General features: G+C 43.0%; 2 protein-coding genes across 2 annotated transcripts; one reads left to right on the top strand and one right to left on the bottom strand.

Moving 5' to 3' along the window:
* Positions 1 to 172: 172 nt before the first annotated feature.
* Positions 173 to 2,946, bottom strand: LOC135617831 (glycosyltransferase BC10-like). The gene is made up of 3 exons (XM_065118487.1): positions 2,802 to 2,946; positions 1,849 to 2,452; positions 173 to 1,145 (listed from the first exon to the last, which is right to left on the bottom strand). The coding sequence occupies exons 2-3, from the start codon at positions 2,380 to 2,382 to the stop codon at positions 504 to 506; spliced, it is 1,176 nt and encodes a 391-aa protein (XP_064974559.1). The 5' UTR covers positions 2,383 to 2,452; positions 2,802 to 2,946; the 3' UTR covers positions 173 to 503.
* A 10,178-nt stretch (positions 2,947 to 13,124) lies between these two features.
* Positions 13,125 to 15,939, top strand: LOC135617830 (serine/threonine-protein kinase-like protein CCR4). Its single transcript, XM_065118482.1, has one exon. It carries the CDS (start codon positions 13,484 to 13,486, stop codon positions 15,797 to 15,799), a length of 2,316 nt encoding a protein of 771 aa, XP_064974554.1. The 5' UTR covers positions 13,125 to 13,483; the 3' UTR covers positions 15,800 to 15,939.
* Positions 15,940 to 16,213: the final 274 nt, after the last annotated feature.

The following is a 16,213-nucleotide window of genomic DNA, read 5'->3' as shown; positions in this document are numbered from 1 at the left end:
ATGTAGCCAAGTTTGACATTGCTACACAATTAGTATTGAACATCCTATTATTAAGCAGTTAGTATAAACACCATCTGAATGTTAACCTAATCTCATCCGGTTCTGTAAAGATGCATTGAAATGGATACTCTGACAGCAATCAACCACTCCTAAACTAGTAGTTACACCAAAATTGTGGAGTTTGAATCCCGCTTGCTTTCTTTTATTTACAATGATAAAGTGAATGATGAGTTGGTATTCACAGAATTCAATGTCTAAACAAATCAATTGAAAAATGCATTATACCGAACCTCAGTGAGGTTGAATATGACACTGGAGGCCCCTAGCTAGCTTCTCATGATGTCCTGTAAACAATTGAAGGAGTTGGAATTAAGCTCATCCTGGATCGTGAACCATCCGCCGCTAAGGATACTCCATAAGCCATCTCACTAACTAGAGGAGAAGTCGCCTCACGGTACCGGTGATTATCTCTGAAGATCGAGGGGAATAAGACCGGTATGATCTCAGAATCCCATTACCGTGGAGGTAAGGTTGAGTAAGGGAGCCAAAGCACTAGGAGCAAACTTCCTTGCAAAGAGGAAGCATATGGAAGTTGGCACTGAGTTGTACAAACAGAAGGTCCCATTGTTTCTGATGGACTGGATGAATTCCACTGTGATATTTGGAGCACCGTATCTAGCTGGGTGTGATCCTCCCCTGGACCAATCGACCCAAGTCAGACTCCGATTCGCATTCAAAGCCCCATGGAACATGTTCAAATATGTCGGTATGTAGTGCTCGTCAGGGTAGCAAGAGGGCTTGCAATATTTTCGGAAGAGCGGATAATACTTGTGTTCTGCAACTATATTTGTCGCCAATTCACGGTTGAGCTCGAACCACTCAGAGCCTTTCCTCCACTGATACAGCATGATCTTGGGGGCCATGCGCCAGCTATAGCGACCGCGACCTTGTCGGGTGTTCTCATCGTACGACTCGACAAAGCTGTGGGCAGAATTTATGAGGTACTCGTAGACCGTTGGGAAATTATACACTGGAATGCAGCTTTCAGAGAGCAGAACAAAGCGCTCATTCGAGAAATCCAACAAAGCATTGGCCAAGAGACGCTTCTCAGCATCTACCAATGTTATTGACCCCCACGATACCTCCTGCAAATAGATGACAAAGCACAAGGATATTAGATGCAAATGAGTAAAAGAAATGCCTTGCCGAAAAGATGTTTCAAGTTGACCACAACTTCATGATTGGTTTACACAATTCTCAAGTTGCTGTTATGCTATTATTTTGTATGTACCCTAAGCTCATTCCTTCCAATTTTTTTTCCCCTTCCTTAATCATTTGACACATACAAGAGGATCTGTTCGAGTAAATATAAGCAAATCAATCTGCCTACAGTGGTAATTAGTTTATCCATCTTGCCCATATCTACCTTTTTAACATGGTGTATTGATACTCAATTCCCAAAGTGCTTCTCTTGAAGAACATCAAGATGATGGCATTAATCTTCTTGCAAAGAGCAAGCTATCACAATTGGCAGCCATGCGGTTGGCTCTAAAATTAAATTACTCCACAGCACCAAAAGCACTAATATTTTTGTCAGGCAAACCAACCGTATATAGCATAAGAAAAAATAATTTGCACCATAACACATTAAAACTTTAACACCATTGGAATTGGATTTAATATGTGTGCCAGACAAAGACCAGCAATTTCAATGTGATGATCTCATGACCTAGAAACCGCTGTAATAACAAAGATCAAGGCTGCTATCTTATCAAGTATTCCCTATTCCTAACACAATGACCGATAAGGAAGAATTGTGAGAATGAGCAGAGTTTAAGCATCTCTCACCTCGCTCGGGATCTGCCGGCCATAGAAAGCAGAAGTCCCTGAGACATTGAGCTTGTAATCTGGAAGCGTATGCACGTAAATGGAATACAGCCCTTTGTGGCCTTTGAAGAACCTGTCCCACAGCGGCACAAAAGGCAAAGGGCCCCTTGTCATGAACAAAAAGGCCACCTTTGGCACCCTCTGAAATGGATACTCATCCATCTTCGGTACCATTGACGCCCTCCAATTGAGCTCATCATCCGTCATACTGTGAATCAAATTGGTCGGCTGCGCGAAGCTCTTGAAGCTCGAACCCTCCTTGTCACAATTCGCTTCGTACATCGTCCTCGGGAAGAATAGCTCGGTCTGGGAGTTGAAGTAGCGAGAGTAGTGTGCGCTCACCGACAAGCCCAAGACAATGCCCCCCGTGAATACGACCAGAAACGAGACGAACCTCACCAGTCGTCCGATCGACCGGTCTTTCTGTGGTGACCAGGAGAAGTAGTCCACCTCCTCATGATCTGCCTTGGATTTCAATTTCATCTCGTTCCACATGTTTGCCCCTTCTCACCAGATCAAATATAATGAACGACTAGTCCAGCAACGATCGAAGTTGCAGAGTTGCCTGTCAGAAAAGGGAGCTCTTTTGGGGTCAGTTGGAAGATGAAGTCTTGATCCAAGAAACCAAGTCTCCAAACAAGCAACAAAAATCGGACACTACGACAAGATCTCACAAGAAGAATGCGGCAAATAGAATGAATCAGAGGTAACAACAAGGTGCCGAAGCAGAAGCGCTAGCAAACATCAGCCAGAACCCTAACTCAACACCAAAACCTACTCCAAACCGACCCCAATCTCCAACAAAATCAAAATTTTCCGTCGATTTCCAGGCGAAAACCAAAGAACCTCCCCGGAAAGCCACAAACCCCGCGGAAAGAGGTTGAATCAAGAAACAGGGAGTAAGGAAGCCTTACCTCCAGAATAATCCACGCAATCTCCCCCGGAGCTCTCAGATCGATCGAGCCCAACGAGCGAGGATCCAATCGGAGACCGCGGCAGGAACTTATAAGGGATTCCGACCTCGTCTCTTGACTTCGTCGCTCCCGATCGCCCCAAAGTCTCTCCGCCGGCTTGTCGGACCCGAGTCCTTTTAACATACTGACGAAGCCAAACGGTCGGCGCCCACCAAGAGTCGAGACGCGCTTCGTACGTACCCACGACTCGCGCGGATTGTTTCATTGGTTGGAGCCCGTAGGACCCGAAGATAAGGGCGGTGGGTATTATCGTGGGTGGAAATCGGAACTCTGCTCAGAGAAAGACTAATTCGAGCGCGGATGACGCGGACACGTGACGCGTTGTCGCTTCGAGGGAGCGAACAGTAAACGGAGAAAGAACGTCAAACCAAACGTAATACAAGTAAAGGCTTTACGTTCTATTTCTTTTACGTGTGTTTGAAGGTGGAATCGTTGATCGGACGTCGTCGTGCCTCCGATGGCTGCCGGTCATTCCAGGAACCATCTTCTCTCATCAATGGTTCCATGGACTTTACTCGGTTTACTTTATATATATATAATATTTATAATATATATATATATATATTATCTAAATGATTAATATTTAAGTTATAAAATAATTTGTTTTCTTTGAACGAGACAGTGTTGAATATATAAACTACCATATCATTCATTTCAACTTATACACGTGCGTATTTTTGATATTGTTAGTGAACCTTTGTGTCGTGGCCAAGGTATCAACACGGCTCAGTTCAGTCCCGGATGTATAAGGTTGCCCACGTGGATGCTCGGGTAGTGAGGGCGAGCATCGAGTCAAGTCGGGTTCGAGCCTCGTCCCTCGAGTGTGGTCTTCTCTCTTGATGAGCGGCCTACTTCTCCGTTGCTGGATTCCTATACACAGGTCGAGGTCGGGAGGGGGATTCCTGACTCGACTCCTCCGAAGTTTAAGTTAACTTTAGGTGAAATGAGATAGAGTTGAGTGTTTGAAGTCTCCCCCTTCTGATTAAGGAGGGTTAGCTTTTATACCTGTGAGGATGAGTTGATCGTATGAGGTCAATTAACTATGGCCGACTTTAGCTTCTGTATGAGCATTGACCGACCTGCGCGGATCGGTGCCGCATGGCGTCGCCCTGAGCTTTCCGGGATAATTGTACCGTGATGATATCATTCGTACGGAGGAGAAGGCAAGCGGCTGCCCACCACGTGTGTGCTGCGTACCATATCGTATTTGAGGTTCTACGTCTGCATCGTCATATCTGCTTGTATGGGTCCACATGGGTAATACCAAAATATACCATATCAAAGATGTATATTTCTACATCCTTATAAATATTTTAGTGCAAACATCATACAATCTAATTGTTAAAGAATTATATAAGGAAATCGTAAAACGTGATTTGTATATCGATAGCTAATGATCACTTGAAAGGGAGATTCCAAAATGTCATGTGATTTGCATATTGACGACTGTGAACTACCTTGGCGTGTGACCACTGATTATGTTGATGGCATAGCTCCTCTATAAATAATTCAACGGTGCTATGTTGAGTGACATACTCAAGAAGTTACTCAATTCAGTTTGATGTTAGTGTCTTTTCCATGCCTTTTGTTCTCAAGATCTTTCTTTGGTTCGAGGATTTGACATGAGATTTAGCCACAATTGTGTATGTAGCTTTGCTTTCTTATGATTTTTCCCTTTTCCTCTTAAATGTGCCCACCTCTCCTATGTGGTTATGATATCTGATAGTGAACAAAAGTACCAAGGCTGATGAGTCAGTATGGTTAGGTCTGCGAATCGATGTCGGGAGCTTATTGCTGGGTGAGTAGGACGATAAGGTGGCCATGCTCTCGGGAAGGAATATTGGCCGACGTTGGTTGGGATCTGGACTGGCTTGTTGCTCTCCTTTGCGCGACGGAAGGTGTCTCCTAGGTCGAGGTGTCCATCGGTCGGGAGTGGCCGTTTGGGAGCAACTCAGACAAGTGTCGGGCTGGCGGAGGCGGCTGGACCCTTATCTGAGGATGTTGATCCAAGTTTCTCAATTTGCCGTTCCGAGCATCGTTTGCGGTGGGATGCGTCTCTCCGACTCCGGGATGAATGGCAGTGCGTCCTTGTGTACTGGGTAACAATCCCCGGATTGAGATGCTCGTCTCTCGGGGGTGTCCGACTTCCTACAAAATGGCCTTCGTCGGGAGCTTTCCGACTTTGGCCCCTTCGATGAGCAAGTTAATCGAGTATTCCATATTCCATTTTTTCTCCCCCCTAGCCGGGCGTCAGCCAGGGGCTTTTATACCTATGTGCGAAGGTTGGTTTTGGCCTCAGATCGGCGTGGCCACTGACTTTCCTAGGGGTGGGACGACTTCTTTCACGAGATGACGTCTTTGGGGGTGCTTGAGTGGCATCAGACGGCTCTGCCCCAAGAGTAGACGACACTGCCCCGAACTCTCGGGGTGGTCAAGTCGCACCGTGTATTGGTACCGAACTTGACGTGACATGCACCCCGTGGTTTTGATGACATGTAGCATTGCGTTAGTGGCTGATGATGTATGGTGTTGTCGATGATTCATCTAGAGCCAAAATGTGCCCTATCAATATCCATTGATCTTTCTTTGTTCCGAGGATTTTGGTGCAAGATTAGGTTTACTTTCTTATGATTTTCCCATTTTTCTTTTTGAATATGTCCTTCTTCATGCTTAAGATATTAATCAATCTTTCTTTAATTCTGGAGTTTAACTTAAGATCTTGTTAAAATGATATATATATATATATATATATATATATATATATATATATATATATATATATATAGGTTTCTTCTCTTAGGTTTCCCCTTCTACGCGATATTTTATCATTTCGTACTCGCTCTTCTACTCCACCTCCATGCTTTGCTACTCCTACTTCTACTCCACCTCATCTCCTTCCTTCACCTTCTCTCCCTCCTTACCCTTAATCACTCACTTCCTCCACCTCCCCCTCTCCTTGGTCATTCTCTGCCTCCGTTGTGTCCTCTTTGCTCTCCTACTCCTTCGTCTTCATCTCCTTCCCTCATTTTTGGTTACTATCTATAAAGGAATTAGACATTTATCTATCATAAATTCATCATATAATTAAAAAACCTAGTATACTCTTTGTTACAATAATGCTTTAATATAATTGTGAAAGTTCAAGATGACCTGATCGAAATTGGATTGAATTATACTACTAAATGAATTGGATTACACTCATTTCATAGAACCTATTAAAGAATATATCAAATTCGTAACTAATTATCCTAAAGTTATAAAACAATCACTAAAATCTTTAAATCACGTTCTATTGGAATTGTGAAAGTTTAAGGTCGTTCGATGGAAGTTGATTCATTACATTCAAAAATAAATTGAAATACACTATTCATAAAAAAAATTGGTACATCAACAATAAATTCTATCTTAGTTTTAGTAAGATTTAGCAGTGGGGATCTTTTTGGCAAAATAAAAAAAAAGATATTTTTAACAAAAAATAATCATGAGGGAGCATCATCCTATAAAAAACCAATAGTAATAAAAGGTATTTTAGTGTCACCTCATGACGACAGTCGATAACTATCTCGAAACAAATGTGACACTTTTGAATCGACATAACACATGCATATAAAAGTAACACAATCGATTGTATCTTTAAACTGACTTAGGCTTCGAAGGGGTCTAAGTCAGGAATCCCCCTTCCCGGCATTGACCTGTTATGCAGGAACTCGACGTCAGAGATGACCTTAGCTCCATTTCAAGTTGACCAAGAGACACCAATGTCGATCCTCCGTTTCTCTCCATTCAATCCTCCGAGTGACCACATGAACACTTTTACACGATCGGGACCGAAACAAGCCATGCCGATTATTGGGCCACGACATAAAGGACTACAATAAATAGTAAAGACTTTTTTTTTGATAAATTACCTCAAACATATTTCAAAGTTCAGAAGCTCCATAAATTAGTTAGTTTCGAAAGCATTATTCAGGAATAATAGGTCATAACATTGGAAGTATATATAATTATTTGTATAAAAAATTTAATAAATAACTCATATTTTCACTTCATGTGTTTAACCTTATCGTTCTTCTATTTCTTATTTATGTCTTTGTCTATCAATAGAATAATTATATTTGCGCTCATCAATTATATTTAATAAATAACGCATGCATGGATGTCAATCAAGTTTAGTCCACTGTTAAGTTTACATGTAATATAAGAATAACCTTTTCTTTTCATTTTGTAAAGCTAATATGATTGACGAAGTTAAAACACACGGTACGTTTACAAATTTCCACAAACAACTAAAAATTTTCAAAGCCTCCTCGAGATCACAAGAAGCAAAATAATAAAAAAAAAACTCTACGAGGACGAGTCATATTTGTTAGAAATCCTTTAACTATGAGTACGACATTAAAATTTCTATACTTATGAAAATGAAATATTTAACCTATTATTTTTATAAGTATAGAAATTTCTCATTTTCGATCTCTCTCTTACAGATAAATATTTTCTAACAACATTGTGCCAGAGATCAATAGAAGACAGATGAATTATTCTGAAAGGATGACACCATTAGAATCCAAAGAACCTCTTGCAAGCCCGTAGCAACTTGCCTTTCTTCCTGGAACACCTCATCTGCTGTTGCTGCTCCATTAACTGATCCCCATCGCCAGTGTCATGGATTCTCCAGTAGCCTTCTCTAGCCGAGGATGACTTCCTCATGGAGAAGGCCCTCCTGATCCCTGCCTCGAGGGTGGTGGAGCTACTACCCCTGATGACTTCAGCCCTGAACCTTTGGGAGGAAGAGGAGCAGGTCCTGTTAAGTATCTCTCCGAACCTCTGCCCACACTCCTCCTGCTGCCATGACAAGTGGCCATGAGGCTTTGGATCAGCTCCCTTTTGTCGAACTCTTTGTTCAGGCTCTGGACCTTCTTTTGGTGGGGGAGACAAGGCAGTAGGGTCTGAGAAATCCATGGAGCTTGACTTGGTGGTGGCGTTTGAGCTCACTCCACTGAGGTTACATATACAAGTCACAGATGTGGAAATTGCAGTGCTGGTTGTGGTGGTGGTGGTGGTGGTGGAAGCAAAGGGATGAGCAATGATGAGAAGATTGTGAGTGAGAGTGTGGTGGGTTGTTGGAGATGAATATTACTGCCATTGGAATTGAATTCACCATAAGATTAGGCTAATATATATATATATATATATATATGAAATGCATGATATTTTTATTATTGTTGTTCTCTTTGGTGATTGGGAGTTACTGTCCTAAATAACATTTAGTGAGAAGGAATTCTGAAAAACAACATATCATTTTTTATAATTTAAAAATAAATTATAAAAATAAGATTCGAATTTAGAATTTTTACGATTATCTATCAAAAAATTTATCTCAAAATAAATCAAACTCTTTGCTTGTCTTTGAAGGTATGTGCTGTCAATTAATTGCGTGGACCACCGTATTGACTATTAGGTGAGACGTGAAGTATGAATGCGTGATTAGCATTTGGTATTGGAGTATACGTGATGTGTGATATACCTTTCAACGTTGACATTTCCATTCATCCATTGGAGAAGCATATTTCAAAAAGTGTTGGGTCCATCTCATAATTGGGCTCGGAGATGATTTAGACATTATGTTCAAATCTGATTTATAATATAAAAATAAAAAAAGAAAGGGGAGACGTTGATTGTAACAAGCTCTACAATTATAACGGTGTCGATATACAATTTATCTTATCTGAGATGTTTTTTTGATATGTGAGATCTAATTTTTTTATTTGATAAAATCTATCTAAGCTGTTGATGATATATTACTGTTAAATCAAGATTTATATTATTAATATTATTATGATCATCTAGTTATTTAGAGAATGCTCATTATAAATCTATTATCATTATTAGTAATAGTGAAGATTTGAAATGGGCTATGATTTTATGGTTTTTCTCATACTATTTATGCTACTCTAGTTAATATTTATTTTTGATAATAAATTGATATTACGATGAAGAACTCATTTTGATACACAAAAAGGAAAAAAATTAGTTCACCATAATATTTTTTTCAAATCAAAGTCATACATAATTTCTTCCTCTTTTCCAATTTTTTTCTCTCTTCACACCTTCTCAATTTAAATGTATTTAAAGCTTATAGTCATATTGAATTCTTTCTAAACTTTTTTTTTTTAGTTATTGGACATTCAATTAAATCAAGTCTTTCTTCTGTCCCTCTTTTTCCATTGTCTAATTAAAAATATTTATATCGTGATGGGAAATGTTGAAGCTATATTGGATTCTTTTCTAACAACTTAAAGCTCATTTGTTAAGATGCATAATTTCTTTAGCTTTTCTAACACCTCTTTATAGAATTGATGATTGTTTTGATCACAAAACTCATACTAATAAATATATGTTTAGAAAAATTTAATGTGTATAGTCTTACTTCTATAAGTAAAATAAATTATTTTATCATGCTATCGAAGCTTAGACTCAAACTTATATGGTCTAATTTTTTTTTCGATGAGGAGTAAAAGACTTATAAAGATAAATATGAAACGAGTAGTATCTACCGATCCAATTCGTATGTATGTAGAAAAAGAAAAGTAACAAGTCATGTGCTTCATTGCACATCGCCACCATGCACAGTCGCCCATAGAGATATCTTTTTCTCCTCCTTCCTCATTTTTTTCTCTACTCTTTCCTTTGTTCTTCGTTGTCTTCTTTCTTTCCTTCTTCATTCGTCACTCATTCTTAGTTTTCTTTTCTTTCTTTCTCTTTGAAATAACGACACATGGTATATCGATGTTAACCCAAATGATTGAAATAGATTGATACCCAAAACAACTATCCTCAATTTATAGATATTTGAGGTATTCTCATATTCTACAAAGATTTGAGTTATGTATATGGGTTCTTTATATGTGGGTCCCTGCAATTCCAGGTTGATCCATGTCTAATCGCTACTAACATCATCACACCAACATTTCCGTCTAGTAATGTATTGATGCTATTGCTTCATGTTATTTTGCAGCTGAGAATTAGGAATTGTACGTATCTACATATATATATATATACATAAATGATCTAAAAAGAACGATGATAGGATCTTCAAAACGCTGATATGGACGTGTATTAATGTTTGCTTCGGTATGAACAGAGAGATCGATTCGAAGACTGTTAAGACTGGTGGAAACCTCGAGAGGTCGTTCCTTTTCCATGCCAATTCTTGGTCCCAAAAGTAGAGCTGCCTCATTTCCAATGTCCGTGATAACACACCAATGAAAAGGTTGCCCCTTTGACTCTTAAGACTTTTGGAATCCCATTCTTCCTTTGGCTCCGTAGGGTTCACACGGAAGACACCTGTTAACTTCGATTTTGGATATTTTATGGATTTGAAGTCAATCGAGATCCTTTTTTTTTTCTTGTTGGTCTCATGAGAGAGTGATATAGAGAGATCATATATCCGATAAAATCCTTTCGATGCTTAAATTAATTTATTGCTCAGCTAAATCTACGTATGTACGTGTCATTATATCGCAATAAGTCTAATGATTCAAAGTGTACCATAGTGAATTTTGTTATAGTGCTATTTGATATCGTGGTTAAATGTTATGAAAGATTACGTATATATCATATGATCATAAGTGATATTGTATAGTTACCAAAGTAACAACTTGCCGAGTCAACTTTGATAGATGTAATGTTATCGACCACATACACTTCAACCCCACATGACATGTGAATCTAATGGGGTTGGCGATCATCATGACGTAGAGGCAATGATATGTTAGTCATGTTGATGGTAACATGTTTTACCAAGTGTGGATGTGATGGACCGTCATCCATGTGTCATGATTTCGACATCATGTGAGTAAATTTCATGCTATGAAACATTTTGAATTTTTTTTTCTCTTGAAGCAAATGGATAAATGAATCAAGTTGCATCGAGATCTGAGTTGACCAAACGAATAATAACAAGATTGAGCTAATCTAAAGCTGTGAATACAATGCTAATGTTTCTCTTTCTGGCTCGGATTTGACCTGTGCTTGGAGTCATTGTGTTGGACGGGGAGTCGTCGTTCACATGCATAATTGCGAAGTCGCCGTCTCCTTTGAGGTGTGAATCGCTTCAGCTTTTTACTTAACCATGTCGGAGAGAGGATCTCCACATCCAAAAAGATAATGTTTGGTGGAATTAGGTGAGTATGAAACCAAAGGCATGACGCTGACATTGGTGACATATCTATCGCAATTTTGTTCTTCTTTTTTCACCTTAACTTTCTCGTAATTGGAGGGTTAAAAGATATATTTTCTTTAACATCATCGATCATAAACCATCTTATTATATAGACACGTATGTCTCGTTAAGTCCGATGTGGATATTATGGTTAGATAAGGTGAGATAATTTATTGTAATGATTTTTGAGGTCATGAAAGATCCTAAAATATTTTGTTATAAATTATAAATAAAAAATTTAATATTCTTGATTTTAATAAAAATATTATCGTGGTCCGATAATATATATATATATATATATATATATATATATATATATATATATATATATATATATATATATATATATATATATATATATATATCATATTTCCTCAATATATCATCTTCACTTGGTTGATAATCTTACTCATTCTATCAATATGTCGTATAAGGTCCAAACCTACGGAGCACCAACAAAGGGATCGATTCGACTCCATAGGGTCGATCATACGAGAAAAGATTTCTCAATATGTCGTTACTACTTATGATCCTATAGTTGGTTGAATAATGCGAATAATTGTTCCCTGTATTAAATACGACCTCAATCCAACAATCGTATGTCGTACTATAAAAGATTCCCTAGATATATTCACAAGGAACCTCTCTATGATCAATTACATTTTTGAACTATACATTTGATCCAACTCTTCAAATTCATACTAACTTAAGCATCACGAAGACATTATCGAGCATTCCCTTATAGAGTTTTATAGGGTTTCAATCTGAATCATCTAGACTCTTGATGCCACGATTCAAATAACCAAAATATATCACGTAGAAATCTCAATCACAGAATATATTATGTTTCATTCGTACATCATCTCCACTTCGACCGACATGTTATATAAGATCCAAACCTATAGGGCACCAACAAGAGGATCGATTCGACTCCATAAGGTCGACAATATAGAAAAAGTGTTCTCGACGAGCCATTACTGTTTATGATCCTATTAATGGTTGAACAGTATGAATAATTATTCGGTGTATTAACTATAACCTTAATTTAATAATCGTATACCGTATTATAAAAAATCCCCTTGATATGTTCACAAGAGATCTCTCTATGATCAATTACATCTTTTGAACTATGTATTTGATTAACTCTTTAAATCTATACTAACTTAAGCATCGTAAAGACATTATCGAGCACGTCCTACTAACTTAAGCATCGTAAAGACATTATCGAGCACGCCCTAACATAGTTTTATAGGGTCTCAACCTGAATCATCTACGCTCCCAATATATCAACCTATGTCAAGCGTGAAAATAGCTCCGAGTTGGCTCCGAACCACTGCCATGATTCAGACAACCAAAATGTCATGTAGAAATCTCGATCACAAAATAAAAATAATCCATGTCGTTGACTCAAAGCAACTAATGTTAATAAAACATAGCATTAAACATTAGAACCTATCAAATGTACGCTTTCCCATTCTCTGTCAACGGAAAGAGACCACTTTTCCTTTCGAAATCAAATAACCAAACCACAGTCTTAGTTGATGCAAATATAATCAACCTTATCAAACAGGAAGTCACTGCAGCAGATGCATACCGAGCAATTAAGAACAGTCCTGCGACATCATGTTCTTCCTCGCCATGACCTCGCGCTGCGCACAACTAATTAGAAGAATGGAGGTTTCTTTAGCTCACACCTGTGATAGCAAAAGCTCGACAAAGGTAACCCAAACTGCTGCGGCCATAGAGACCAACATGTTGGAGAAGCAGCTGAGCTGAGCCTTTCGACCACAGAGAAGGAACGGTTTCTGAGAGATCGAACTGCAACCTAAATAATGAGAACAATAAGATTTAGTCAACGACCTCAATCTGATCTCAACAGTCTGCAGGCTTTTGGAGAGTAAAGTAAATTAAGGTTCACGATTAATCTTCAGATGTCACTGTTGATGGGACGATAGAAGCCAAATTTCATGTCCTTTGATGTTCACAGTCACTGCACAACCTGCAATCTCTGGTGGAACAGTCTTGGCACTCAGATTCTGACCCTTTCTGCCGGGGGAAGCCTTCCTAGAATCTCGAATCCGTCCGGTGATTCTGACACCGCCGATGGACTCGACAGTAGAGGTTCGAATGGGATGTGGGGCGGGGAGCGGTGCTTTGTGTGTGTACGTGTACGACGAAGGGTGCGCCAAATCCACGTTGGGTGCGCAAAGGTATCATTCCTTCCTCATTGCAGTCTGCAAAACCGCGTCCGCAGCCTCTCTCTCTCTCTCTCTCTCTTCCCTTCTCGAACAGAAGAAGCTTCGGCTGCTACAAAACTTCCTCCCTCCGTGTCTCTCCCTTCCTCATCCTTTCCAGTTAGGATGAGAATCTCCACCACCATCACCAACACCCCACCATCCCAATGTCGCCTTGGCTACTCCTGATCTTCCTGTACATCCTTTGCCTCTCCACCTATCCATCCGTGCTATCCTCCGCGTTCTCCACCGTCGCCATCGCCCACTTCTCCGACGTCACCTTGGTCTGCGCGTTGGTGCCGTCGCTGATCGCGGACCGGCGGTACGAGCTCAACTGCACTAGCGCCTCCAGCCGGCGCCAGTGGACGTACCCCGCCCGTCGCATGACCTACTCCGCGGTGGCCGCCGGCGACGGCTTCCTCTGCGGCCTCACCGTCCCTCCCGACGGCTCCTACGCCACCATGAGGTGGTGGGAGTTCCCTGGCCATGGATCCGAGAGGTACGGGAAGAGAGTCTACCGAGGGCCGGCGCTCACGGCGCTGGCCTCCGGCGACAAGCACGTCTGCGGCTTAATTGGCGGCGCGCACCGGCCGCAGTGCTGGAGGTGGACCGAGCTAGCCATCCCCGCCGGGATGAGCTTCTCCGAGATCGCCGTGGGGCGGGACTTCGTCTGCGGCCTGCTGGGCTGCGGCGCCATCCGATGCTTTGGGAAGGACGCGGCGGTTGTCGGGAAGGAGCCGACCGGGAACTTCAGCATGGTGGCCGCAGGGACACGGCACGTGTGCGGAGTCTCCGACAGCGGTAAACTGAGCTGCTGGGGTGCGGGTGCGCCGGAATGGGATCCGACCCCACTCGACATCGTCTCCATGGCGATGGGGGAGAACAAGACCTGCGTGCTGCGGTTCAATGGAACAGTCCTCTGCTGGGGGAAGGGCTCTCAACCGCCGGACCACCTCGCCAGCGAGCAATTCATCTTGATTCAGGCGAAGGGCGACGCTATCTGCGGCGTTAAGTTGATCGATTACTCGCTGGTGTGCTGGGGAAACGAATTGTTCCGGAAGAACCACACCGTCTACGACCGCGTCCTGCCGGGGACCTGCTCGCCCATCGCGAACTGCGGCTGCGGTGTGCTGCCGGATTCCGGCACCATGTGTCCTTCCGATGACGAAGGGATCTGCCAATCCTGCAAGCTCCAACTCAGCCCCAATCCTCCCAGCAATCCACCATCGTCTCAACAGGCAAGCAGCAGCAGCAACAGGGGGAGGGTGTTGCTGATGGTTCTTGGATCAGTCGGATTTGGCCTGGGGTTATGCACCTTGTTGGTGTGTCTTGCATTCAAGAACCGGAGCAATGGCCGACGCAGGCGGCCTCCGCTGGCGGCACCATCATCGCAGGTGGAGCCTACTCTCGGTGGTCTGTTAGACGGCGCCAACATCGAAGAGGTCTCGATCCAATTCCTCCTCAAGGTCACCGACAACTTCTCGGAGGCGCACAAGATTGGCTCCGGCAGCTTCGGTGCGGTCTACCGCGCGACGCTGCCGGGAGGATGCGACGTCGCAATCAAGCGCGCAGAAGTGCCGGCAGCCGCGGCGACGTCCATGTCGCGGCGGAACGAGCAGCAGCGCCTGCGCGACGCGGAACAGCGTGAGCGCGCCTTCAGCTCCGAGCTGGCCCTGCTCTCGCGCATCAACCACAAGAACTTGGTCCGCCTGCTGGGCTTCTGCCGGGAGCGCGGAGAGCGAGTGCTGGTGTACGAGCACATGGCCAACGGCACCCTGCACGACAATCTCCACCGGAAGCCGATCGCCCCGCCGTCGCCGCTGAGCTCGTGGCCGGCGCGGCTGCGGTTGGCGCTCGACGCGGCGAGGGGAATTGAGTACCTGCACGCGTACGCGGTGCCGGCCATCATCCACCGCGACATCAAGTCCTCCAACATCCTGCTCGACGAGGAGTGGACGGCGAAGGTAGCGGACTTCGGGCTATCGGTGACGAGCCCGGACGACGAGGAAAGCGTCGCCGCCGGCACGGTGGGCTACATGGACCCGGAGTACTACCGGCTGCGGCGGCTCACGGAGAAGAGCGACGTGTACAGCTTCGGGGTGGTGCTGCTGGAGCTGGTGACGGGTTGCAAGGCCATACACCGGAGCCAGGAGGCGGAGGGGACGGAGGAGGAGGGGGAAGGCAGCGCGACGCCGCGGAACGTGGTGGAGATGGCGGTGCCGTGGATCGAGGCGGAAGACATCGGGCGGGTGATGGACCGAAGGGTGGCGCCGGCGTCGGCGGAGGAGGTGGCGGCGGTGGCGTACGTGGGGTACGTGGCGGCGGAGTGCGTGCGGGCGGTGGGGTGCGATCGGCCCACCATGGGGCAGGTTGTCGGGGCCCTGCAGCGGGCTGTCGCGACTTGCGGCGAGGAGAAGCGACCGGATCGGGCCGACCCAAGCCAGGCACGCAGGCAGCTATCACGTGCGCACAATTCTATGTGATGAAGTGCATCCGTATATATATATATAAATATATACACAAACCAAGCATCAACCTTTGGATGATTTAACATTCTGCATCAACCTTCGTGTTATCCGGGCTTGCTCGGATTGATTATATGATTCATCAGCATCTCCCCTCATCCACAGCATCAAACTCCATAATGCAACAAATAAAGTATAGGGATCAGAACTACACCACAGGTACCGATTGATTATGATTATGATTGAATTAGCTGCAGCAATACCATAAATAAATATTATAGTAATGCAGCCCACAAATGTCAGTAACAGTAGATCTATATCCATCAACACTACTAGATAATGATCGAGTTTATGGGGAGACGATTGTTTTCATGTATTTCTTACCCAGTCGAACAGTCTTGATGAATCACGTTGCACGAGCACCATTGTCTT

The sequence above is a fragment of the Musa acuminata genome, chromosome BXJ2-7, assembly GCF_036884655.1.
Source record: "Musa acuminata AAA Group cultivar baxijiao chromosome BXJ2-7, Cavendish_Baxijiao_AAA, whole genome shotgun sequence".
In the NCBI taxonomy this organism is placed as follows: domain Eukaryota; kingdom Viridiplantae; phylum Streptophyta; class Magnoliopsida; order Zingiberales; family Musaceae; genus Musa; species Musa acuminata.
Note: the sequence above shows the minus strand (reverse complement) of the source record. Positions and strands in the feature narration are given on the sequence as shown.

What these genes read in the sequence shown, in the direction of transcription:
- LOC135617831 (XM_065118487.1), bottom strand. Translation starts at nt 2,382, where the DNA reads ATGTGGAACGAGATGAAATTGAAATCCAAGGCAGATCATGAGGAGGTG. An exon ending in GCCGGCAGATCCCGAGCGAG is followed by an intron (nt 1,146 to 1,848) that starts GTGAGAGATGCT and finishes ATCTATTTGCAG; the next exon opens with GAGGTATCGTGGGGGTCAAT.
- LOC135617830 (XM_065118482.1), top strand. Translation starts at nt 13,484, where the DNA reads ATGTCGCCTTGGCTACTCCTGATCTTCCTGTACATCCTTTGCCTCTCC.